General features: G+C 38.6%; 1 protein-coding gene across 1 annotated transcript in view; it reads right to left on the bottom strand.

Annotated features, from left to right (window-relative positions):
• The window catches only part of LRP1B (LDL receptor related protein 1B), a gene marked incomplete at its 5' end in the record, with an annotated part of 885246 nt that overhangs the window by 535806 nt on the left and 322684 nt on the right, over nt 1-26756 (bottom strand). The window contains 2 exons of the mRNA XM_084642729.1: nt 8536-8676; nt 10904-11026. Of these exons, the coding sequence (XP_084498855.1) occupies nt 8536-8676; nt 10904-11026 (264 nt within the window). The remainder of the gene's footprint in view (nt 1-8535; nt 8677-10903; nt 11027-26756) is intronic.

Raw genomic sequence — 26756 nt, forward strand, 5'->3', positions numbered from 1 at the left:
ATGACAATTTTCATCAGCTGAGTATCTGACTACCTAACTATAATGATATGTTAGCATTTTCATTAAAGGTTAAAGTGCTTTGAGATCCTCAAATGAAAACTACAATCTAAATTCAAAGAATTACTATTATGAACTCATATTTTCAGAATTTTTTACTAAACTAATATGATAAGCCAACATTTAACTTCTCAAATTTTGAGTATTCATTCATATTTTAGTGTACTAACAAAGTAAAAAAGATAGTTGCAGTTCTATGACTCAGAATGTTAATTTGTCTGATATGCCATGACGTAGCCTAATCAATTCTGGCACATTATTAGAAAAAAGAATTAAGCTGTAAAAATAATAAACCTTATACATTGTTTATTGTGCACATTTTCCCAATATTTAATATGGAATTTATTATATAATTATTTGAGACAATGTATTCACACTAATTATCTGAGCATATATATATGCTTATCAAAGTGCAATGCTTATCAACCAACAATAAAACATTTTTAAGGACATTCATAACACAAACAACAACAATAAAGAAAACATTAACAATGTCAGACAAACCTACCAAAGCAACAAATTTCACAGTTAAGGATTAATCCTCCAGTAGCTAGACACAGCAGGGTGCCATCTTAAATGTTAACCTAATATGTTCATTGCATGTAAGAACAGGGGACTAGTCTTTAAGTGAATTTTCATGCTTTTTTTGTATTTATCTCACATCTTTAAAATTCTCTTGAAGTCATGTTTGTGCATATTATTCCCAGATAAGTGAGAAAATGAATAACACTAATAAAAAAGTATATTTAAGCAAAACAAATATTGCTGCATTTTACTCTTTGGTGCCTGATACTGCACTTGAAGCCAATAAGAGTTTTGTGTCAGTAAGGAGTGCATAAGTATGTCCTTTGACTTTCGTAGGCTCTGGATCAGGCCTAAGGGGGAACTTCCTTTTCTAGTTCTTTCTAAAATACAACTGAAAATCTCAATTCACCAAGCCCTGTTGACGTCAACATTCTGTGTGCAGAGAGGCTGCAGGATCAGGCCATTTCTCCATATGCACTTCATCAAATAAGGATTCATCTAAAATTTGCAACAACAACAACAACAAAAATACTACCAAAGGTCTTTATCCAAAGCCTATTGAAACTAATGGGAAAATTCCCATTCACTTCAGTGTGCTTTGAATCGGCCTAAACTAAGATGGGAGGCTTTGGTATATAAATAAGTTTTTAAGTTTTTAACATTTTTTATAACTCAGCATTAGCAAACATAAAATAATTTTTAAAAGCCATATTCTTAAAGCCATTAAAATCATGGTTTAGTTTTAGACTATCTGAAGGAATGAATAGGGTACAATAATTCACTAAAGTGAAGCCATCCAAGGACTTACACTGTAAAAGGTAATACAAAGTGGCCATCATATGGACCTGTTACTTGTAATCAAACAGGTAGTTCAATTTTGTACAAATAACCCTTGAGATAGCAGATCCTGAAAGAACTTTAGATAAGGAATGGCAGTAATCTAGTCTACCAGATACTGTAAGCGGTGGGGAAAAGCAGTTTTGCAATGCTTTTGAAATGATAAAAAGTAACCTTTGTTGGATTGCAAATATAGGGAAACGTAAAACTGTGGTTCCTACAAGGTATGAAATTAGTTAAGATCTAAAAGTCATCAGAGCCAATGTCATTGCCGCTACGTGATTCCGAGAACTAACAAATAAACCCTCAGTTTTCCCTGAATCTAACTGCAACTACAGACACTGTAACCAAGCTGTAACATTAGTAAAAGCAAGGAATCAGCTAAAAATTACTTATTTAAACCACTTAAAATACTTTCATGATTTATTATAAATAGATGAATATATTTATAAATAGATGAAAGTTATAGTTTTCTTTGGTTAAAAAAAAAACCCGAAACTGACTACTGAAACTGAAAGTTTGGGAAGTTAATATTTTATTTCTGATTTAAATTACATAAAATATTTTTATGTAATAGCAGATTTATCATAGAACTGTTCTTAAAAAGCAGAGGTGAGGTACACTGCATTACCTGCATTACAGGTGCAACCACCACCGGGGAGAAGTAATAGATCCCATACTACATGAGAGTTATGTGAGGGGATACCTCAGACATCTTTTTCTTTAAAAAGTAAAGGACCAGATCCTCAGCTGGTGTAAATCAATGTAGTTCCATTCAAATAATTGGAGCTATGCCAATTTTCACAGGCTGAAGACTTGGCCCAAAATGTAAGTTCCGGTCTAAAATTCAGTCCCTTGCTCCTCAGACTGGCAAGGACCAAGGAACAGATTTTTGAAGAGTTTTAGGTCCCTCAAAAAAAGCACCTAAGCATCTAGTGGGATTGTCAAAAGCACCTAAGCAGGTTAAGTGTCTAACTCCCATTGAAATCAATGGAACTCAGGAGTCTATCCTGCTTACACACTTTTGTAAATCCCAAAGGGACCATTTGGACCTTTCACCTCTTCTTCTCAGGGCTCTCTTTGATCAACTGAACAGTAGCAAAAAATACTTCAGTGGAAGCTGTTTCCATCCCTCCTGCCTGGAGAAACATTTGCCATAGTTAGAACATTTTATGGAATGGGTAAGTAGAAAGGAGATCCTAGCGAGCGCTTGGGAGAATAATTATGCTAAATAATATTTTACACACTGTCGTGTATAGCTTTTAAAACAAAAAATGGTCTTTGTAATCAATACTTATGGTTAAGAATATTATGAATGATTTCAAAATCTGAATTCAACTTCAATGGCATGAGGGCTTTTAGTTTTGTTGTTTATGTTTTTAGAATTTCTTTAAAGTGCTGGTGAAACTTGTTGCATCAAGATTATCGTTAAATCCACTCTTTTTACTCATGTGAGCAGTAAGAAAGCAAACTGTAATGACATTTGGTTCTTATATAGCTCTTATCATCCCTAGATCTTAAGTAGGCAGGATTTGGCTCCTGCTCAGGTATGAGCAAATATATTTACTTATTGTGTATCACATAAAAACACAAGACATGGAAATACCCATTAGAGCGAGACAAGGAGGAAGGAAGCTGAATGAAGTCACGTTATGAGAAGTTAATGTGGGATTTCATGTATATTTCCGTTTACAAGCATTGTCCTGCTATGGATAAGAATGGTTTTGTGTTAATTGCTATCTTTCATAACTTAACAATTAGAATAAAAAAAAAGATATATTCTAGACTATAGTTCCCCTTGTGGAGTGTCCAGCAGTTTATTCTTTCATGGAGAATTTTCCCATGAATTTTCCCTGCTTTTCAAAGTACAGGCAGGGGAGTCAGCAGACCTGTGGATCTCAGCGGGTATGGTTATCCATATGGGTGTACACACTCACTATATTACATCTTCCTGGCACCCTATTCCTCTCCCTCTCAATATGGCTCAGGTGCAAAACTGATGATGTGGAATGTGGTATGGAAATGCTTGGGGGATTGTGTTCCATACTTTAAATGGCAATACAATCTCCTATGGGCACCCATCCAACAACCCCAATTCTTCCAGAATTTACCAGGGAGTAAACTAACAAGGAGTAAACCAACAGCTCTCCTAGCCCACAGACACTGCAGTTGCCTGGCTTGCCTGCTAGTGGTAGTTTGTGCAAATTCTCTTTGTTAATAGTCAAATTTAATAATAGAATGAGGCACAAGTAGAGAGCACAGGTAATCATAAGTAGTTCCTGCCTTCCTCTCCAACATGTAGAAAGCATAAAAGCAGAACAAGAACCTGTCAAACTGCCAGACAATGGAATGAGGGAAATCAGAACCTAAGGGAACATCACTCCTCCCAAAACTACTGATGACCATCCAAGCAAACACTGAGTGACTGGAACACCATAGGTGACTGGAGGGAATACCAGGCAGAGCTAGATGACCCAGTGGGCAGCTGCTCTACAAGTTACTGATCCCCTAACAAGCCTACAGAATATCCTGTTGAAATTCCAGCAAGTACTGATGGTGCTAGGTTCAGCATTAATGGCTCTTCTGTAGTTTCCACATTCCCAGCAAATTATTTATCACTATGGGGGAAGGAGCCAATGGTAGCATGGTCATGTTAAGGCCATACTGCTAAAGGGCAGTAAGGTACCTGTAAGCTAAATAAAGTGACAAATCTGAATTGTCCAAGATTCAGTGTATAGGGAACTGGCTCCCCATCGATCATTGGGATCTCCATGATAGCAGTGGTCTGCAAATCCATGTCAAGCCCCAGAAGGAGTGAATTCTAGCATTTTCTAGTTTCCAAATAATAGAAATATTCCCCCCCCCCCGTTTTATAAAGTTTTGTGCAGGTGAGAACCCAAAATGTCAAGTACGCTATTTAGAAGCCAACATTTCTAAGTATGAAATTCCCATTAAATCTGATTGTTTATTAATATAGAGTTTGTTTTTCATTTAATTTCTGCAATTACATGAAACATGTTTAAAAGAGGAGCAACTAAGGGCCTGATCCTGCAGTCCCTGATTAGGTTACGTTGCCCTGGATTTGAGGAGCATGTATACCCCAGAATGTGATCAGACTAATTGCAACCATATGATGTGCATTCAGCCATCCTGAAGTAATGAAACAGAACACCACATAGCTAAGGGTTAATTTGGAGACAGGCTTTCAGAAACAAGGTTAAAACTAGCTACAGTTTCTGCTAATCAGAATGGGAGGAGGGGACAAACAAGTAAACAACTGAGATTGAAATACCTTAATGGTTGGAAAACCTTGACTCTAGATGCCCCTGATGTTAAAAGTTTATTGAAAGTTAGAAAAGTGATGATACAGTAGGGTCATTATGACCTATGTTTTTTGTAGAAGTTAGCTATAAAAGATTAGCTAATAGAGTGTACTTTGGAGCAGATCACTAAAGGCACCTTGAGAGATGTTTTCCTGACCTCTTTATCCCCAGTGGGTAAGCAACTGGCCACTGTGAATCTGCTGTTAATTACTCAAAGCCATTCCAGATGTTAGGTAAATATCTGGGATGTTCTAAACCTATTTGCTTATGTTTGTGTGTGCTTAAATCTAATAAAAACTGCAGTTTTAGACAAGAGCATGCTAACTTGCATTACTCCTTTATCAGATGGAAGTGCTGAGTTCCTGTTTATTTATTCCTTAAACCACCTGGAGTGAAATAGTTAAGTTGCCCCTGTTGGGGGTTCTGAAAACCCCGGGAAACAATTAGACTCCCACTGAGTTGGAATTTTGGCTGTACAATAAATACAGGAGTGTGTCTTCACTTTTTTATTAGCAAAACTATTATAGCAGAAGATAAAAAACAAAAATAGTGATGGGGGAAAAATCAAAGAGAACGAAGATATAAAGGTAACTTTGAAACCAGAACTCTCCCAAAGTAGCCAAGTTCACAGCCAAGATACCGTAATGGGCAGGGGTGAATGTGATCAGAATGATAACGCTTCTGAACCCTTACATGTTGATTCTAACATGCACATATGCACTTGTAGTCTTTTTTTTACTTGCATTTAGAGATAACAGTGCAAATGAGGACAGTTGGTAGGTCTACTTAAAAGTAACCATTTATGGCACTACGGTGTTTCCACTTTATTACCAAATGTACTTTTCTTAAAATATATCTCAGTGAGGTTTTAAATATTACCATAGCAAAGCTGCAGGGCTTTTTAAGTGTTCAAGGCTATATTCCCTGCTCCACTGACTTCATGTTAACAACAAGATCTGAGGTAGCATGACAAAGGCAGAGAGGCATGCTAAGCACCAACTTGAACCCTTCTTTAACAAGTGTCAGTCTCTCTTCCCTTTAGTTTCTCTCTGTCACCCATCCATTCATTATGATGGGAATTTTATTTTGAAGATTAAACATGTCTGAAAACACACAGCATTTAGAATTACAAAAATCATTGCAGGTATACCTTTTACTGCTTAGCAACCTTTCTAAACAAGCTTTCATTGACATGAATTCAAAGTGCATACATGTGTGCAACCCTACCAGATCATTTTGATGAAATTTTAGAAGCACACTGTAGGGAAGGTTTCGTTAGTGACTTTAGCAATAAAGTGTTCAAAATCTGATAATTCTTATTCAGCAATTTAGCATATAAATGTGACTAGAGACCAAATTGCTGATCTCCTCCGGCTGATAAAATTAAAATTTGAAAAGCACTAAACAATTTTTTTAAAATTGTCTGACTCTAATATAACAAACAAAACCCATTTAAAATTATTTTAGAAATGCAAATTCACTTTTATTTATACAAATTAAATCAAGAATTTCCCTCCATATCACCCAATTTCAGCAAATTCAGACTAAGCCAAAACCATGTTAAATTACCTTAGAAACTGCTTCAAGAGGATTACTTTTAACATATTTTTGCTAATAAACTATTTAATATGTACAGAGTTGGAAACAAGTTCTGAATTCATTTATAAATGTGTAAATATAAGTAACTCTACAGAAGTAAAGGAATTTTTTCTAGATTAGCATCAATTTACGTAAGATAAGAAATTGGCATGCTATACCCAAATATTTTACCTCATGGAATTATGAATAGATGTATACTTTACTGCAATTTAAGAGCTCTTTGTCTTAGAATAAGGAAGTCTAAGAAAATCTCAAATTATAGTGAAGATACAGCATTGTGTTATAGGCCTCTTCTACAGTACACAATACAGCTAAAGTAAAGTAGTCTTTAATGATACTGTATGTCAACTGCAGATTTGTTATTTTGGAGGAAGTACTAATTGCAAAGTGAAAGTAAATTAAGGGAAATTTACTGAAGAGAAAATGAGCAACTAGCTACAGTGCTGATAAAAGGTATGTTATTTGTACAAACCACACCTGTGTCAGAAAATCCAAGCTACCTGGCTTTGCCAGTATAAATGATTACTGATTGACCTGTTCTTGAGCATTTTTAATGCATATATATTTGTTTTCCCATGGTAAGAACAAGGAACTGGGACTCAGGATTCATGTGGTGAAATCCTTACTTATATTCTGGCCGCTTTATACAAAATAATGGGACCAGAACAGTGTAAAAGGGCCTTAACAGTCCCGTATCCAGCCACAGAAAGATTCCACTGGTGAAAGAACTGTTGAAAACAGCCATAAGTCTGCCTCCCAAGGACCCCGTATAAGCCCTGGCTTTCAGGAAGTGTTGGGCACAGCTGCAGCACACGGCATTACAGAGATTCTAGCCAGCATTGATGACACTAGGGAGGCTGCTGTAATTTAGACAGACTTCCTGGACTGTCTAAATTGCACCCGTCTCAGGAGCAGCCCAGCATTCAGAAGTTTCAAAGGTGGTTTAGAGCCATCTTAGCACTCCTCCCTGTCGGCTGTAAATTAGAGGTGTAGCACAGAATCTCACCCGAGATTCTGTTCCGTGCTCTACCCTGACTTACTATGTGGCAAGGAACAATTCACCTATCTGTGCTACAGTTTACTTATTTATTTACTTAAAATTGAAATAATATTTGCCTAGTTCATAGGGGTGTTGCAAAGTTTAATGCACTGAAGCACTCATTTCCTCACATGAAAGGTGCTAATGTAAGGCTGCTGTAGTAATAATTATTTTCATTAACAAACATCCTTGTTCCAACACTTGTTTTACTGTAAGATGTGGGCCAATGTGAAGAAAACGCCACTCTTCTCGCATGTGTTTCAGTTCTCATATGTCCCTTCTACAATATCCTAAGCCGTGAAGCTGTAAAGCAGTGATAGTCAGATCGAGGCTTTTGAACCACAAGTGGTTCTTTAATGTGTCTCCTGCAGCTCTTTGCAGCACAAAATAAAAACACCATGTGATTTAATTATTAACCAATCTAATTTATTAACTACTCAGGATGTTTTTATTATGTTATTATCCAATTTGAATTGATAAAATAATAATACTTAGTCATTTTGCTGTGAGAATGATTTATATAAATAACAGTCAATGAAACAATGAATGCACACTATTGTGGCTCTTTAGGGTAATGATGATCACTAATTTGGCTACTGAACCACTGAGGTCTGAGTATCACTGTTGTAGAGTATCTTGTTCCAAACCTACGTCTGTTTTCTTGGACCCTCTTCAAGATATCATTGCCAAAAAGCAGCGGAGTGTTTAAGGAACCTTCTGCACAGTAATTCTGTCTTTAGAGTACTTGAATTGATTCTCCTCCTTTTTTTTCAAGCAGAGATCCAGTGTGTGTCCCTGGCCCACCATCCGGAAATTTGGAACGGCACCAACAGCAAAGGATACAAAAATGGACACTTTTAGAGCACCAGAATTAATATCACTACAACCACTGGCATAAGCAGACCGCTGAGGAGGTATCTCATATTACACTATGAAAAAAATATGCTCCTGTTTACCACATGTGTGGAATAACTGATGCCATTAAACAGGAAAAGAAAGTGAATTATTTGCATACATTATTTAATAACTGCTGCTTCAGTCCTATTCCCCTCACCCCTCAGTATTTAGCACAAACTCACGGTATCATGTTGACAATTTTAAAAATGAAAACAAAACATGAAATGCAGTTTTAAAATTATTTAGAGAAATACATACAGCAAATTTCTGAATGCTCATCACTGGCATCCAAACAATCATCATCTCCATCACAGCGCCAGCGGTCCTGGATACAGCGCTTGTTGTTACACTGAAATTCTCCAGGTTTGCACAACTGAGGTAACACTTCTCCAGGATTAACTAGAAAAAAATCCAAGTAGTATGTATATGTTTAAGCTTGATATAAAAAATGCAATATTACCTGCATATAAACAGAAATGAATTCTTCTTCATAATGTATCTCTAAAGAACATTCAATTCTTAATAAGCTTTACATATTCACACTAATTCCATCCTACAATAGCATGTGTATCCACATTTATGGTGGATGTACTTAATATATTTTTAATAAACAAGTGCACACTCAGATTACATTATCACTCAGAAACAACTTTTACAAGTTCAGAAGACAAAACAGACATAGAACTCATCATGAAATCAGTGTTCTCCTAATGACTTTTAAAATATGCTGATGCAACCTCAAAAGCTAGTAAAAAAAATCGTAGATAACAGGACAAATTTGTTCTCAGCGATACAGGTCAGATCAGGATAACCTAAGGCCCAATTTTGTGTCCCAAAACATAGCCCAAGCACTTGGATTGTGTAATGAAGATTTCCTTTGGACAAATGGGGTGTAAAGATACTTGAGCATATTAGAAGTTATCAGGTTCTTGTTAATAACATGGCTGATCTGGACATAGTTATATAAGGACAGGAGAAGCTGATACATAGAAGGCTATTATAGAGGAGGGTGTATCTTCTCTCCTCCCATCTATAGCTGGAAAGGCCTCAAGTGATTAAAACCCAGTAGTTTGAGTTCATAAATTGTAGGTTTGAGTTTTGTTTCTGGAAATAAAGCAAGCCCTAAGGAAAGTGATGTGAAGTAACCTGCAACTCAGATTTTTCTTTTTCGTTCTCCATCTAATGAGTTAAACACTGGCTTACAGGAGAAAAAAATCTTTTGCAACATTGTTCTTCTCTTCTCCGACCCCTCAGAAGTCTCTGTATACGGGCTCCATGGGGTTCAAACTATGCAGCTGATTAGGGAGAATTCAACAGACAGAGGCAAAAGAACTGCAGAGGTGAGAAAACGATTCACACTTTAACATTACCAATCATCATTAATTTACCCACATTATTCCTCTGCATTTTGGAACCCCAACAAAGTGGAAGTCCTATGGACAGTGTTTTGTTTAAGACTTCCCTGCAGCATGACTCCAAGAGGAGTTGCCCCTGGCAGAAGTTAATTTGTAGGCAGTAGGTCTCCATTTCACAGTATAATAGAAACTCTACAAGGGGAGCCCTATGTAACCTCTGAATAAGGGAAAATCTGGATTTCACTTCCTTATACAATTATTATGATTTTCTGTACTCCATAGGCCAACTCTCACTCTCATATTGCTCACACAAAATTCACATTGACTTCATTGTGAGTGTGAGTTTTGAATGAGCAATATGAGTCAGACTAGCTCTTTGTATGCACTGGTACACATCTGCCTATGTTTTCAAACTTTGCATAATAGTTATGTCCCGAGAATATACAACTACCCTGGATAGTGTTAATAAAAATTAATCTGTTAATTGAAAATATGAGTAATGCATGAATTAATGAGACATTCTCATTTTGTACAGCTATAGTTAAAGAAGTTCGGGAATGTTCAATATGATGGACAAAATATTTAATATAAGTAAAATTAATCACAGATGTTCTTAGAAAAAAATGGCATATTCTATAATCGAATATGTTCCAAAATACTAAAGCTAGAAATTTGCAACAGTACCAATATTACACTGGTGAATTAATATTTTTGGAGTAGCAGGTTTAATTTTGTTACAAGCCCATGTTTTTTTCAGCAGTATTTGAAAAAAGACATCCAGAGGATGGTTAAGCTATTCAGAGATTGGTGCATCTTCTATCCCTGGTTTTGTCTTACATATAAAATGTCAGCTTCAATTTTTCACAGTTTCAACTTGAGGATTTGCTATGCTTGATTTCTCTTCAAGATATTTACTTCAGTGAATGCCATGAAGCCAGTTAATATGCTTTTATTATGACTTTTATTTTGATGTCCGTGAAACGTAACAAAAAGTCTTTGGAAGCATCAGAGTACTCTATTATATTAGACACTATGGAATATTTTCAGATGCATTTAACTTCAAATATTGCACATTTAATAATTTTGTTTCACTCTTCAAGCTTTAACTATCTGTGCTCAATTAGCAAGTTTATTCAATTAATAGTTATTTGCCCAATGTAAAATTGCTGAACAGCAATAAAGCCTCTAGGAGATTTTTTTTACTTTTCAGATTTGATTTTTCTCTCCCATAACAGTAATATATACCCAGATAGTCTTCAAGAAAATCTTACTCATGCACATTGTACTGTTTTCCTCTAGGAGCTGATGATCAGCACAGGCACAAACTCTGCCTCCGGGAATGGCTAAACAAAGAGTGCTGCAGCCTCCATTATTAACACGACATGCATTGTCACCTGCAATTAAAAAAGAAAAAGTAATCGTAAGACATAATAGCTCAAACGCCATGTAAAAGAGCATGTAGAAAATTAACTGAGATATGCTTTTATTTACAAGGAGACATGTTATTGTGGTAGTTCTTCTTCTGTTATTTTATAACCTGCAGGTATAGACAACAAAAATTATATCAGTTCACAAATGTCCTCTCTCACTCTTTAATAAATATTAGCATTTTTACAGGACACAGACACGTGAGTTCAAAAATTAAAGTGACCTTCATTATTTTTAAATAGACAACAACATAAAATGAAAAAATCTCAACTATATTGGCAGCTAAGACTCAAGCACAAAAATGTGACTACAATGACAGACTAGGTTATTATATCCCAGGCCTGAGAGGCTGGAAGTATTACGTGGAGAATAATGAGGAAAACGCATAGTACAAAATCATTTTATCACCAATAAATATTTAACTCAAACGCACAAATTTTCACAGTGTAGTCTGGCACTCAGACTGACTGACCCAAAGTAGACTAGGATCCTTTTCATCATTCTCAAATCTAAATTTACTTTGGCACACTTACAAAAGCTTAGAAATGAAAGAAAGTGAAAGCTAGACAGGCCAATGAGCCTATATAAACTCTTTAACATCACTTAACTTCTGAACTCAGAGGTAATCAAGCTTGGATCATATTGTTCCCTCCAACCAGGACTGCCACCATTAAAAAAGCAGTCTCCAGCGATGGCTATGGTTTTCCTGCTATTACTGCATGATCCTGGTTCCAAATATGTAATACTTTATAGTACTGTTTGGCTTTTTATCTAAGCGATCAGTCACCATTTTCATGTGCCAAAATAAATTACACATTTAGTTATATATCAAGAGCTCTGTTTGAAAACTGAAAAACTAAAGAAATAGAAAAATCAATAAATTCATAATGGAGAATAAATAAGAAAAGGAAATGCTGAAATATATCAGGATATACTTTTCAGTGTTGTGAATGGGAGTTAAGCACTCACGTATTCTAATGTGAGTTATGCTCATAATTTGCTACTGCCTATGAATTTTAAATTCTGAAGAACAAATTACTATTATGCCAGAATTTTATGCCTTTGTCATATGAAAAAGTAGAAACTGACAAGTTACTTTCTGTCCTGTCATGAAGTGACATTAAATAGAAAATCATTATAATAATTTCATAAGCTTAGTTAGAATTAGACTGAAACACTTCTAGGTCTTGGTCCTATATTCCTCATGCACTCAGAATAGACACTCAGATGGATGTGAGTGTTTGAGGAATGAAAAAAAAAATCAGATCCCACTTTATTTATTTATTTTAAGGTATGGAGAGCATTAAGACAAGGGGAAATTTTGCCTCAGGGTTTCTATAATCTGCCAATGCTTGCTACATTCCCTCTAACCACCATCTCAACTCTCCAACATACTCTACTACAAGGGTCTGATTCAAAGCCATTGAAGCCAGTCTTAAGTACTTTAGTAGGCTTTGAGTCACATCCTAATTACTTAGTCATACACTGCCATTGTCATTTGACTGCTGCTGCTCAAGCAATGCTAGGTTTCAGATGTTGCTGGTAATGCACATGGGTAGGGAGACCATAACCAATGATCCAGGTTTGTACAAATCTTGTAATGGATTTCCAAATCTTCCACTCCTTTAGTCCACTATTAGCAAAACTCCACTAAATAAGGATACATTCGGTGACTGCTAGGAGACTAAATAGTGTTTAACCAGGTGTGAAGTGTTTAACAGTGGTTTTCCAAAAAAATATTTTATCAGACACAGACAATGAAAAAATAATAAAATGCAGAATGTATTTTATTTGTTTATTCTTATTTAGAATAGCATTTTTTTTTCACTTCAAGTCATTTTAGATTTGGAAAATCATCTCCTCTTTTAATGACAGCTGGTTAATTGGGAGCAGCCTGTCCACCAAAATATACCATCACTGGATGGTGTTCCACTTATGTGCAGTGAGGATGGCTGAAGCATACAGGGAAACAAAACAATGTCCACTCCACTCCTTGTCCACAGTTTAATTTTCTCAAGAATGATTATTAATTATTTATCCAAAGTGCAACAGCTTCAATAGGAGCGACTGAGGGAGCCCCACATTAGAATACCCCATACCCCATTCCAGGGGCATACACAAGGAGGAGCAAGGAGGGGCAAACCCCTCCCCCCGACAAACACCATGTGACCCTGCAGCCCGGTGAGGGAAGCAGCAGCAGGTGGCTGACTGCCAGATGAGCTCCTCTTCCCCTCACCCCTACAGTTGTAGATTCCTGCTTTTCCTCCCCTGCCACTGGAATCCCATGCATTGCCTCTGCCTCATCTCAGTGGGCAGTCTGCAAAGTCGGCTTCCCAGGCCAAAGGTACTGAGTTTCTAATCTGTGGCAGGGTTCTCCGCCCCCTGCTCTGCCCAGGCCCCGCCCCCACTTCACCCCACCCCTTCCCCCAGTGCCCCACCCAGCCCTGTTTCTTCCCACCCCCCTCCACCTAGCGCGCTGCACACTTGCGCCTTCCCCCGCACTTCCTGACACTGCAAAACAGCTGATCCACGGCAGGCGGTAGGTACTGGGAGGGAGGGGGAAGCACTTATCAGTGGGGCCTACCGGTGGGCAGGAGGTGCTGTGAGGAGGGAGATGTGTTGATAGGGAGCCTGCTGGTGGGTGTTAAGCACCCACCATTTTTCCAGTGTGTGCTCCAGCCCCGGAGCAACCATGGAGTCGGTACCTATGACCCATGCTTCCGGGTCCCTGCTCCCAGTCAGGTTGCCGCCTGCTCCCCAGGCTTCCTGCTCAGAGCTGGGCTACTGCCTGGGCTTCCTGTATACCACTCAGAGCCGAGCTGCCCCCAGGGTCCCTGCTCCCAGACGGGCTGCTCCCTGGGCTCCCCGCTCTCCATCAGAAGCTCCACACTGGGTTCCCAGGTGTCCGCTGTGCTTTCTGTTGGAGCAAAGAGCCGACAGTTGGGGCAGCTGCACTGCTCCTGGTGGGGGGAAGGGATCCAAGGTGGAGGGGCAGACAGGATCCCAGTGGGGAGCTGCAAGCCAGGGGGCAGGTGGGCTTCAGGCAGAGAGCTAAGAGCCTGGTCTTTCAGCCCCCTCACACTGCTCCTCTTAAGTCAGTGGAAGCTCTCCTGGTGAGGACGTGTACCACATACAGAAGAAGAGTAGTTTGAATGAGAACTACTGCAGTAATTACTGCAGTGGCTGTAAGTCAGCCTAACATATGTTAGGTCCACTTAAGTTTTTAGTGTAGACATGCCCTGACTCTGCAAGAGGGAAGGGGCACAGGACACACTTCTTTTGTCAGCATCTCCCACTGGCTAATTTAGGAGGCTCCCACCTAGCAAAATAGCTTTTGCAAATCTCATTCTAAGGTGCTTATTTCTCCCCATGCATTGTATAGGGATCCTAAGCGCCTATCTCAGGCTCCGTGAATCCCATTGTAATTCCGGTGATTTTCCAGGACACTGTAATACCAAAGTCCCTTTGTGGATTTGGATCTAGGAGACATAGGAGCCTAAGTACCATTTTCAAAAGTGACTTGGTGCCAGATTTTTAAGGTGTTAAGTCACCTAAAGATGTATGGAATTGTCAAAAGTATCTAGTGGGTGGATTTTCAAAAGCACCTAGCCAACTAACTCCCAACTTTTAGGTGCCTAAATACCTTTAAAATCTGCCTGTTAGGCTTCAAAATTTTACCTCTAGGTTTTTTCCCTGCCTGGATAACCTTAACCCATCTTTCCTAGGAACTAATAGGCACTATACCCCATTAAGAGAATTTATTTTATGTCTTAACAAGCTTATTTAAGATAGTTGATATCTCATATATATTAGAATGTAGTGTAGCAGATGCTCTGATATTTGTGCGTATGTCGGGGTAGAGGGCCAGGGATAAGCACAAATAATGAAAACAAGTAGCAGAAACACACTCTGAAATCTGCATTCAGGAAACCATGCTACATTTTGTCCAAGTTATTGCTCATGAGAGGTTGCAAATGCTAATTGCAAAGGTGCAGAACTATAGGGAGCTGTTTATGTTCAGAGATGAAGTCAGCATGTAGGAAGAAGATTCTATTGGGCTAGATTCACAAAGGGGACTTAAGTGTTACATCGCCTAACTCCTAGGTGCCCTGGGACATCTTGGGACAAAGAGAGAGATTGACTCTATAGCCCTGTGGCTAGGGCATTCACATTGGATGTGGGAGAGTAAGGTTAGCGTTTCTGCTTCAATTAATATTTAGTTATTTATACAAAGTGCAACAGCTTCAACAGAAGAACCCGCAACCCAGAATACCCTGGTGGTTAGGATACACAGGTAATTTGTAGGAGATCTGGGCTCAAGTCTCTGCTCTAAGGCATGCAAAACAGGGATTCAAACCTGGCTCCCCTATGTTCCAGGGGCATGCTCTACCCACTGGGCTTCTATACATTTTTGGACACACAAATGCCAGGCAGCCCAAAATTCCTGATTATTTACCCCAGCTGCCTTTTGTTCAAGTTAGGTGTGCCCTGAGCATGCCTTCTGGATCTGGCCCCGGAGACAAGATAGATGAGGAACACGTACCTTGAAGAGCCCAGCAGGGCTTAAGCATGTGTGAGAGCTCCAAGCACCTCATTAGCAACATGGCGGCATCAGGACTTAGGCAACTTTGCACATGCCCACTGATGGAAATTTAGGGACCTCTGGAGATTTAAATGCCTACAGGGTTAGCTGAGTGTGTGTGTGTGGGGGGGAGTTATGAATGTCACTTTGTTTTGCCTACCTAAAGATTATTGGACTTCAGCACCCACAGCAAGATTCACTAAAGGATTTAGGTGTCTGACGCTTTAGGTGACTAAATTCCAGAATCAGGCCCCAGTAGGATTCAGAAAACATGAAATTCAGAAAACCATCACTCAGCTGCATCCTATGAGCACCTAAACTCGCTCAGTGCCTGAATTTTTGCAATAAAAGCTAAGATCCCTGGAGGCATCTATAGGTACGCAAAACAAGTGAGAGGACAATTTTTCTGTTTAAATGTGCTAATGTTTATGTAGCTAGCAGAGTAGGCATTCCTATCTAGTACTGGCCATCATTGTGGAACCCTTTATTTGCTATCTGGAAAGTTATGAAAGAATGGTTTATCATTTCTGATGGGATTACAGTATAAATCACCCACTGGTATTCAGAACTATTGTACTACCTATATATGTTATGCTTACTGTGCATTTAAGCAGGAGATACACAACAAGAATAAATAGCCATTTGTCTGTGTCTTAGTCTATTTAAGCAGCGCAAGGGTGACATAATGAATGGGTAGCACACTATTTCATATATACATTCATTTTAAAGAAATTAATCATATTAGATCAGAAAAAAAGAATGCTATAAAAACATGTAAGTATACAGAATAAGACTATAGTCCCACTGAGGTTTATACAATTGTTAAAGATGTTGGATAAAATATTTTAGTCAATAAATATGTATGTATTGCATGCAAACTTCTGTTTATATTCTGAAAGAACATTACATAAAACAAAAACAAAGCTGTTAAACAAGTTCTAAAATGTCAACTGCTGAAATATCTGTATGAAATATTCCACAAGGAGTAATTATTCAAGTCTGATTATACACTGCATCAAATTTATGTCCCTCAACTGTTTCTTTAAGAGCAGGAACATCAAGATTATGATGCTCAACAGATGGCTAAGGCAGTGGTGCTATAAGGAGGGCTTTGGAATGTATGGCCACTGGGAAGCATTCATGGACAGAAGACTGTTCTCTGGGGATGGACTTCACCTGAGTAAGGAGGGAAATAGACTTGTAGGATGGAGAATGGCACAACTGATCAAGAGAGCTTTAAACTAGGAATCTGGGGGAGATGTTTGGGAGATGTCCAGGTAATCTCCATGCTGAATTGAGAGGGAAGAAAACGAAGTAAGAAAGGATACAGCTGTGGGTAGGAGAATGGACATAAGGAGGAAGGGTAGTGTACATACCAGGCTAATAGGTGATACTGGCAGTAGAATGTCTGTGCCTAATCAGGTAAAGAATGTGAGCGAGGCCAAACAGCAAAAATTAAGCTGTTTGTTCACTAATGCAAGGAGCCTAGGTAACAAAATGGAGGAACTAGAGCTACTGGTGCAAGAAGTGAAACCAGATATTATAGGGATAACAGAAACATGGTGGAATAGTAATAACGACAGGACTACAGGTATTGAAGAGTACGTCCTGTTTAGAAAAGACAGAAATAAAGGCAAAGGTGGTGGAGTAGCATTGTATAGCAATGATGAGGTAGAGTGTAAAGAAATTAGAAGTGATGGAATGGATAAGACAAAGTCTGTCTGGGCAAAAATCACATTGGGGAAGAAAGCTACTAGAGCCTCCCCTGGGATAGTGCTTGGGGTGTGTGATAGACTGCTGGGATCTGATCTGGACATGGATAGAGACCTCTTTAATGTTTTTAATGAAGAAAATACTAATGGGAATTGTGTGATCATGGGAGACTAACTTCCCAGATATAGACTGGAGGACAAGTGCTAGTCATAATAAAAGAGCTCAGATTTTCCTGGATGCGATAGCTGATGGATTCCTTCACCAAGTAGCTGCTGAACCAACAAGAGGGGATGCCATTTTAGATTTGCTTTTGGTGAGTAGTGAGGACCTCATAGAAGAAATGGTTGTAGGGGACAACCTTGCTTGGAGTGATGATGAGCTAATTCAGTTCAAACTAAATGGAAGGATAAACAGAAAAAATCTGTGACTAGGGTTTTTGATTTCAAAAGAACTAACTTAAAAAAATTAAGGAAATTAGTTAGGGAAGTGGATTGGACTGAAGAACTTGTGGATCTAAAGGATCTTGTGGAGGAGGCCTGGAATTACTTCAAGTCAAAGTTGAAGAAACTATCAGAAGCCTGCATCCCAAGAAAGGAGAAAAAATTCATAGGCAGGCGTTGTAGACCAAGCTGGATGAGCAAGCTCCTTAGAGAGGTGATTAAGAAAAAGCAGAAAGCCTACAAGGACTGGAAGATGGGAGGGCTTAGCAAGGAAAGCTACCTTATTAAGGTCAGAACACGTAGGGATAAAGTGAGAAAGGCCAAAAGCCATGTAGAGTTGGACCTTGCAAAGGGAATTAAAACCAATAGTTAAAGATTCTATAGCCATATAAAGAAGAAGAAAACAATGAAAGAAGAAATGGGACTGCTAAACACTGAGGATAGAGTGGAGGTTAAGGATAATCTAGGCATGGCCCAATATCTAAACAAATACTTTGCCTCAGTCTTTAATGAGGATAATGAGGAGCTTAGGGATAATGGTAGGACAGCAAATGGGAAGGAGGATATGGAGGTAGATATTACCACATCCGAGGTAGAAGCCAAACTCAAACAGCTTAATGGGACTAAATCGGGGGGCCCAGATAATCTTCATCCAAGAATATTAAAGGAGCTGGCACATGAAATGGCAAGCCCATTAGCAAAAAATTTTAATGAATCTGTAAACTCAGGGGTTGTACCGTATGGCTGGAGAATTGCTAACATGGTTCCTATTTTTAAGAAAGGAAAAAAAGGTGATCTGGGCAACTACAGGCCTGTTAGTTTGACCTCTGCAGTATGCAAGGTCTTGGAAAAAAATGTGAAGGAGAAAGTAGTTAAGGACATTGAGGTCAATGGTAATTGGGACAAAATACAACATGGTTTTACAAAGTGTAGATCGTGCCAAACCAACCTGACCACCTTCTTTGAGAATGTAACAGATTTTTTTAGACAAAGGAAACACAGTGGATCTAATTTACCTCAATTTCAGAAAGGCATTTGATATGGTTCCACATGGAGAATTATTAGCTAGATTGGAAAAGATGGGGATCAATATGAAAACTGAAAATATCTCTCCTCCTCCATTCTTTATGATTGCTCTCCATAAATATATCAGAGGGATAAATACCATGAAGGGAAAAAAATTATTTAAGCTCAATACCAATGTGGACACAAGAACAAATGGATATAAACTGGCCATCAGGAAGTTTAGACTTGGAATTAGATGAAGGTTTCTAACCATCAGAGGAATGAAGTTCTGGAACAGCCTTCCAAGGGAAGCAGTGGGGGCAAAAGACATATCTGGCTTCAAGACTAAGCTTGATAAGTTTATGGAAGGGATGATATGATCGGATAGCCTAATTTTGGCAATTAATTGATCTTCGACTATTAGCGGTAGATATGCCCAATGGCCTGTGATGGGATCTTAGATGGGGTGGGATCTGAGTTACTACAGAGAATTCTTTCCCGGGTGCCTGGCTGGTGAGTCTTGCCCACATGCTCAGGGTTTAGCTGATCGCCATATTTGGGGTTGGGAAGGAATTTTCCTCCAGGGCACATTGGCAGAGGCCCTGGGGGTTTTTCGCCTTCCCCTGCAGCATGAGGCACGGGTCATTGCTGGAGGATTCTCTGCACCTTGAAGTCCTGGCAGACATAGCCCAGCTTTGGATCTGGGCCCCCATGATGCCCCTAGAACTGCAACTCCCATGAGCCACCTCCATCACTCAGGAAAATGCAGAGAGATTCATGTTGACCTGAAATAAAATGTTCCATTTTAGGTATTTAGGGTCATAACTATAGAAATGTATGGCTGGAAGGGACCTCAAAACATCACCTAGCTCATCCCTTTGTGCTGAGCCAGGACCAAAGTATACCTAGACCATCCCTGACAGATGTTTGTGCAACCTGTTGTTAAAAACTTCCAATTACAGGGCTTCCACAATCTTCCTTTGTAACCTATTCCAGCACTTAACTATTCTTATAGTTAGAAAAGTTTTTTCCTAATATCCAAACTAAATGTCCCTTGCTGCAAAACAAGGAGAACAATCACCATCTTTCCCTTTGTAACCGCCCTTACCATATTTGATGACTGTTATCAGGTACCCACATGAGTCTCCTTTTCTCAAAAATAATCATGTCTGGTTTTTTTAAATCTTTGCTCACGTCACATTTTCTAAACCTTTTATCATTTTTGATACTCTCTTCTGGACTTTCTCCAATTTACCCACATATTTCCTGAAGTGTGGCACCCAAAATTGAACACAATACTCTAGCTGAGGTGGAACTGGAGCTGAGTAGAGCATAACAATTATCTCCTGTGCCTTACATATGACACTCCTTTTAATACATCTCTGAATGATATTAGCCTTTTTCACAACTGCATCACATTTTTGGCTCATGCTCAATTCGTGATCCACTATAACCCCAAATGCTTTTCAGCAGTGTTACTGCGTAGCTCATTATTCTGCATTTTGTATTTGTGCATTTAATTTTTCCTTCTTAAGTGAAATACTTTGCACTTGTCTTTATAGAATTTCATCTTGCTTTCAGGTCATTTGGAATTCTAATCTTGTCCTCCAAAGTTCTTGCAGTCCTTCCCTGCTTGGTGTCATTTGCAAATTTTATAAGCATACGGCTCCAAAATTGTTTCAGTTAGTTTCTCAAGTGCTCTAGGGTGAATTTAATCAGGAATACACCTTGAATACATATAACTTATCTAAATATTCTTTAACCAGTTCTTTCCCTATTTTGGCTTGTGTTCCTTCCTCCTTGTTGTCAATATTAATTGCATTAAGCAGCTGGTCACCATTAACATTTTTAGTGACGACTGAAGTAAAATAGACATTGAACATTTCAGCCTTCTCGGTGTCATTTATTAGCTCTCCTTCCCCACTAAGTATTGGGCCTACACTTTCCTTTTGTCTTTCTCTTACACCTAATGTATTTATAAAACCTCTTCTTATTGCCTTTTATATCTCTTGTAGTCATCTTTAACAATCTGTCCATGTTTCTACTTTCTGTACGCTTCCTTTTAGATTTTCACCTCATTAAAAACCTGGTACAGCCATACTGGTTTCTTGTTATTCTTCCTACCTTTCTTTCACATTAGAATAGTGTGTTGTTATGCCTTTAATACTCTTTTTGAGGGACATCCACCTCTTCAGATCTCCTTTTTCCCTTATATTTTTTCTTCCCAAGGGACTTTACCTCCCAGTTACTTGAGTTTGTTAAAGACAGCTTTTTTGAAGTCCATCATTCTTCATCTGTGGCTCTTACTCCTTCCTTGGTTTAGAATCATGAAATCTATCATTTCATGATCACTTCAACCCAAGTTGCCTTCTATCTTCAGATTTGAAATCAGTTCCTACCTATTAATCCAAATCAAATTTAAAATGTCACTCTCCCCTACTTCCAGTTACTTCCTCCAACTTCTGAAACAAGAAGTTGTCACCAACACATTCTAAGAATGTACTGGAGATTGTGTTTTGTATATTACTTTTCCAACAGATATCCAGGAAATTAAAGTCTCCCATTATTACCTGGTCTTGTGTTTTGGGTATTTCTGTTATTTCTTCTAGAAATGCCTCATCCACCTGCTCCTCTGATTTGATGATCTATAGTAGATCACTGCCATGCCATTCTCCCTATTCCCCCCCCCCCTTTATCTTCATCCAGTGACTTTCAAGTGCTCTGCTACTCACTTCCTTCTGAACCTCAAAACAACTGAATACATTCTTGATGTACAATGCAACAAACTCCTCCTTTTACCTTCTGAACAGGCTATACTCCTGTATATCAGTATTCCAGTTATGAGATTTATCCCACCAAATCTCTGTAATGCCAAATATGTCAAAAATGTGCTTGCATACAAAGACGTCTAGTTCTTTTTGTTTATTCCCTATACTCCTTGCATTTTTGTATAGAAATGTAAGCTGTTGAGCAGATTCCCCAACTGTATTCCCCCCCTTCTTTCTCCTATGACTCTATTGTACTGTTTCACTCTCCTCCCCCAACTTCCAGCCCTCTGTCAAGGGCACCTTTTAATGCTTACATAAAAACATAAGCATGGCCATACTGGGTCAGACCAATGGTTCATCTAGCCCAGTATCCTGTCTTCTGACAGTAGCCCATGCCAGTTGCTTCAGAGGGAATGAACAGAACAGGTAATCATCAAGTGGCAAAGAGAGGCTAGGGTCACTTCAGAACATGGTTTTGCATCCCTGCCTATCCTGGCAAAAAGCCATCGATGGAGCTATTCTTCATGAATTTACCTAGGTTTTTTTTTTAACTCTGTTATAGTCTTGGCCTCCACAACATCCTCTGAAAGAGTTCCACAGATTGAATTGTATAGAGTGAAGAAATATTGCCTTTTATTTTAAACCTGCTGCCTATTAATTTCATTTGGTGACCCCTATTTCCTGTGCTAGGAGAAGGAGTAAATGTGGGCTTTTATCACCTGCCCCCTTTGAACCTAGTTTAAAGCCTCTCTTACAAGTCGGTGTCCAAAGATGCTGTTCCCCTTCTTCATCAGGTGGGCTCCATCTCTTCCCAGTATTCCTCCTTCAAGGAATAGCATTCCATTGTTGAGAAAACCAAATCCTTCTTTTTAATCCATATGTATGTATGTATGTATGTTATATAATCAACTTTATATTATATAAAATTATATATGTATACACACACACACGCACTCGCAATGAAAGCTGAGAAACTGATGGCATCATATTACTCCAACATGATGCGACTTCAAACTACCACATTTTGCATTGTTAACTGAAATGTGTTGTTCTGGGTTGGCTTAACACTGCTCTGTACTTCCCCTGGGAAACCGGAAAACTGGGGCCAACATGCTCATCATATTACTATTATGGTGGACCAAGCTATGTGTCAGCAGAATCTAAGGAGGCCTGGGATGAGTTTCTTGCCAAAAGCAGAAACTGCTTTTGGTTATGATGACTTTAAATTGCTTGCAATATTCCTTTGGTAAATGTTCAATAAAACTACTACATTTACTATATTAGTGTGGTCATATTTGACATGAAAGCTTGGTGATCTGCGATGCTGAATTGTAAGATGGCTGAGGAGCAACTCTTGTCACAGAAGAGACTGAGCTGCTTTTGGTCCTCACTATAAGTAGTGAATTTTGCATGGTTGTCTACTATGCTCATTAACTTTCTCTACAATCAAAGAATTCAGTGCAGGGTATGAAAATAACAAGACCAAGTTTTTGGTTAAACAGAACTTTTTTTTCAGCATTACAAGTAGGAGTCTCACAGATGGTCTTAGCAGTTCTAATAGAGCCTCATTCACAGGAAGAGCCACACATGCAGAAGCTGTTGTGTGTAGAATGTCCAGAAGTTTATGATGAGATTCCTAGTCCTCCTCTAACAAAATCTGAAGCATGTCTGCAATACATTTCATTAGATCCTAAAACTGCTTGAAATCTTCACTTATAGAGGCTGGTAGAGGCATTACAGCCTCATCTGGTGACAATGATGAAATATTACCAGTTCTTGCCTCTTGCTCCTCAGAAATCTCCTCTAGTGAGTTAGGTTAATTTCTCTCTGTATGCTCTCTATGAGAGAAACTCAGAGTCCTCAAGAACTCTTGGTGATAGAGAGCCCAGATATCTCAATAAAGCCATTAAAGGGGCCCATAAGGTAGGGGGCATCCATTGTTGTTCAGACTAATGACATTATGCTCAAGATTTTTTTTTTCAAAGTTTTTCTCTCAGTGTAGCTGCCAGGTGAATAGTCTCTGGTACAATTGACAGGGGATTCCTGGACAGAAATCTGAGAACCAGTGTAATCATCCTCAATATAGTCCAGAGAAGATCTACATAATGAAGATGGAGATAAATGTTCTTCCTGAATAGTAGGTGTTTGAGAGGTAAGAGGCCTCTGTGAGAGATGTGGCCTCAGTGACGCAGACAATCTTGGAGCGGGCAAGTGTGCAGTATTAGCAAGTAGTGGAGACTCCGGCTCCTCTGAAACAAAAAGATCTCTGGAATATCTAATTGCCTGTAGTACCGGTGATACATGAGGTGAAGTTGGACGGGACACTGTGCAGTGCCCTCCATCATCTCAGTTCCTTCCACTGCCAAACCAGAGATACAGAACAAAAAGATTCTGAAAAAAAAGGGGAAGGAGGACAGGAAATGTGAATATGCAGACCCATCTCGAAGAACTCTGGTTACAAGTAAGTAACATTCATTTCTTTGAGTGGCTTTATATATTCACACTTGTTGGTAGTGTGATAAACAGGATTGGAAATAAGCTGGAGCAGGGAATAGAGTCCTAATTAAAGAGAAAGCAATGCACTACTCCACCAAATCTACCATCAGCCCTTGAAGCCAAATCAAGAGAATAATGTTCAGTAAAAGTATGCACAGAACTCTAAGTTAAAGCCCTGAAAATTTCAGTAACTGTGATTTGCTTAAGGCAAGCAAAAGATGCTGCCACAGCTCTGGTGTAATGAGATCGTACTGTTGTAGGTACAAGAACTTCTGCTAACATGTAACATTACTAATACATTGTTTTAATCCATCTAGAAATAGTCTGGAAGTACACAATATAACCCATGTGATTCTTAGCATAAAACACAAATAATTTAGATTATTTTCAAAAACTTTTAGTACTATGCAAATAATACGCAAGAGCTCTTCTTGAATCCAAAGTATGTAAAACAGATCCCGCCTTATTAGTATGTGGATTTGGGAAAAAAATACTGGCTGAATAATTGTCTGATTGATGTGAAATTCAGAAACCACTTTTGGCAAAAACGTGGGATCAGGTCTAAGATCCACCTTATCTTTATGAAAAGATGTAAATGGCAGGTCAGACATCAAGGCATTTAATTCATTCATCTTTCTGGCTGATATTATGGCACTAATGAATGCTGTCTTGAAAGATAAATAATAGAAAGAAAATTTAGCCAATGATTCTAAAGGTGGTTTCATGAGTGTAGATAGGATCAAATTAAGATCCCAAGGAGGGACAGGATTTCTCAAAGGTGATACATATTTGATAACCCCTTCATAAACTTCTTAACCATATCATGGGTGAATAGTGATCTACTATGAATGAAAGTATGCTAAGATTAGATATCTGCCAAATGAACTTTCAAAGATGATTTAGATCAGAGGTTCTCAATCTTTCCAGACTATTGTACCCCTTTCAGAACTCTGATTTTTCTTATGTACCCCAAGTTTCACCTCATTTAAAAGCTACTGCTTATAAAATCAGACATAAAAATACAAAAGTATCACAGCACACTATTACTGAAAATTGCTTACTTTCTCATTTTGTCTGTGTGAAATTTTAGTTTGTACTGACTTTGCTCGTGCTTTTTATGTAGCCTGTTGTAAAGCTAAGCAAATATCTAGATGAGTTGATGTACCCTTTTGAAGACCTTTGTGTACCCCGGGTTGAGAACCATTGATTTAGATAACCACTCAATTTTTAAATGCATTACATATTACAAACCAGAAACTATGGAAGCTTATAGAAGAGAATCATTTTTTCCTGCATCCAAGCCATGAATTTGCACCATTTCAAACACCACTTTCTGGAATTGTCCCCGCTAAGATTATCTGCAATCATATTGTTCTCTTCTACTTAGTGGAGAGCCATTGTATAAATGCTGTGGAGAATGCAACAGTCCTATAGTCTGATTGCCTCTGTGAATAGCAGAGCAGTGAGCAGCCACATTGATTGATATAATACATAATGAATGTATTGGCCATTGCACAATCCTCCCATGCAAGTGAGTGGGGAATAATCTGAGGGACAGACAAATAGCTCTTAACTCCAACATGCTGAAGTTCAAACATTGCTCTTGAGAAGCTCAGTAAACTTGAACTGTTAGATGACTCAGATGCACCCTCCAACCATTGCTTGATTCATCTGAAGTTATCCTTACCTATAATGAAGGGGAGTTGAACTGGACACCTGTGAGAACACTATCTCTGACTGACCACCATGTCAATGAGTTCAGAATGTTTCAAAGCATGTTGACTAATATTTGAAGATTGTCCAGATCTGGTCTGTAGACCTGAGACATCCAATGCTGCACTGACCTCATTCTGAGATGTACAAATGAGACCCATGAGACTGAGAAATAAAATTACCTTCTGAATTTGACATATTTGAAAATTTAAAACATACTGCACTATTTTTTGAAAGAAATCTATCCTCTGGTACAAAGGCTTTCCCTGCTACTGAGTCCAATATGGAGCCTATGAATAAAATTATCTGAGTTGTATGGAGATTCAACTGTATGACATTCAGAAGTAGTCATAGGTCTGAAAAAAAGGGTGAATGTAAAATCAATATGGCTTAATAGATTCCTTGTAGCATTCAACAGCCAATCGTCTAAATATATAAACAAAAATACCCTGCTTTCTCAAATGAATCACTACTACAGAGAGGTGGTAAGACATATAGAAAGACAGCCTGCTGCCGCTGTTGTTGACATTTTTCATTTGACAAGAAATAATCCAAGGAAGATTACTACCATGATAGAAGAGAATACTACCAAGAGAATACTACCATGATAACAGAAAGAAGGATTAGAAAAAGTCTCCTGCTGAAAGAAATCAAATCCAAAGAGTGGGCCATCAATCTTGTCTCCAGCTTTTCTAGCAACTCATCTTTCTTGTCAGTGAAAACACTATCTCCTTTGATGGGGAGAACTTCCACTTTGATTCTAGTATTCAATGCCAGAGGAGAGGAGCGAGGCCAAGCATGTCTCCTCACAGAAACTACAGAAAGCTTTAGAAGAAGAGTCCAAGGCATCAAACAAAGCCCTGATAAAGTGCCATATTTTGATCCTCTATTAGGATCTCATTTGACAATCTCCTTTTGTCATCCATCAAATCCTGCACAAACAGTGCCATCTTTTGCCACAGGTGGAATTGATGGTGGG

This window comes from Lepidochelys olivacea, assembly GCF_965140295.1.
Source record: "Lepidochelys olivacea isolate rLepOli2 genome assembly, chromosome: 11".
Lineage (NCBI taxonomy): Eukaryota > Metazoa > Chordata > Testudines > Cheloniidae > Lepidochelys > Lepidochelys olivacea.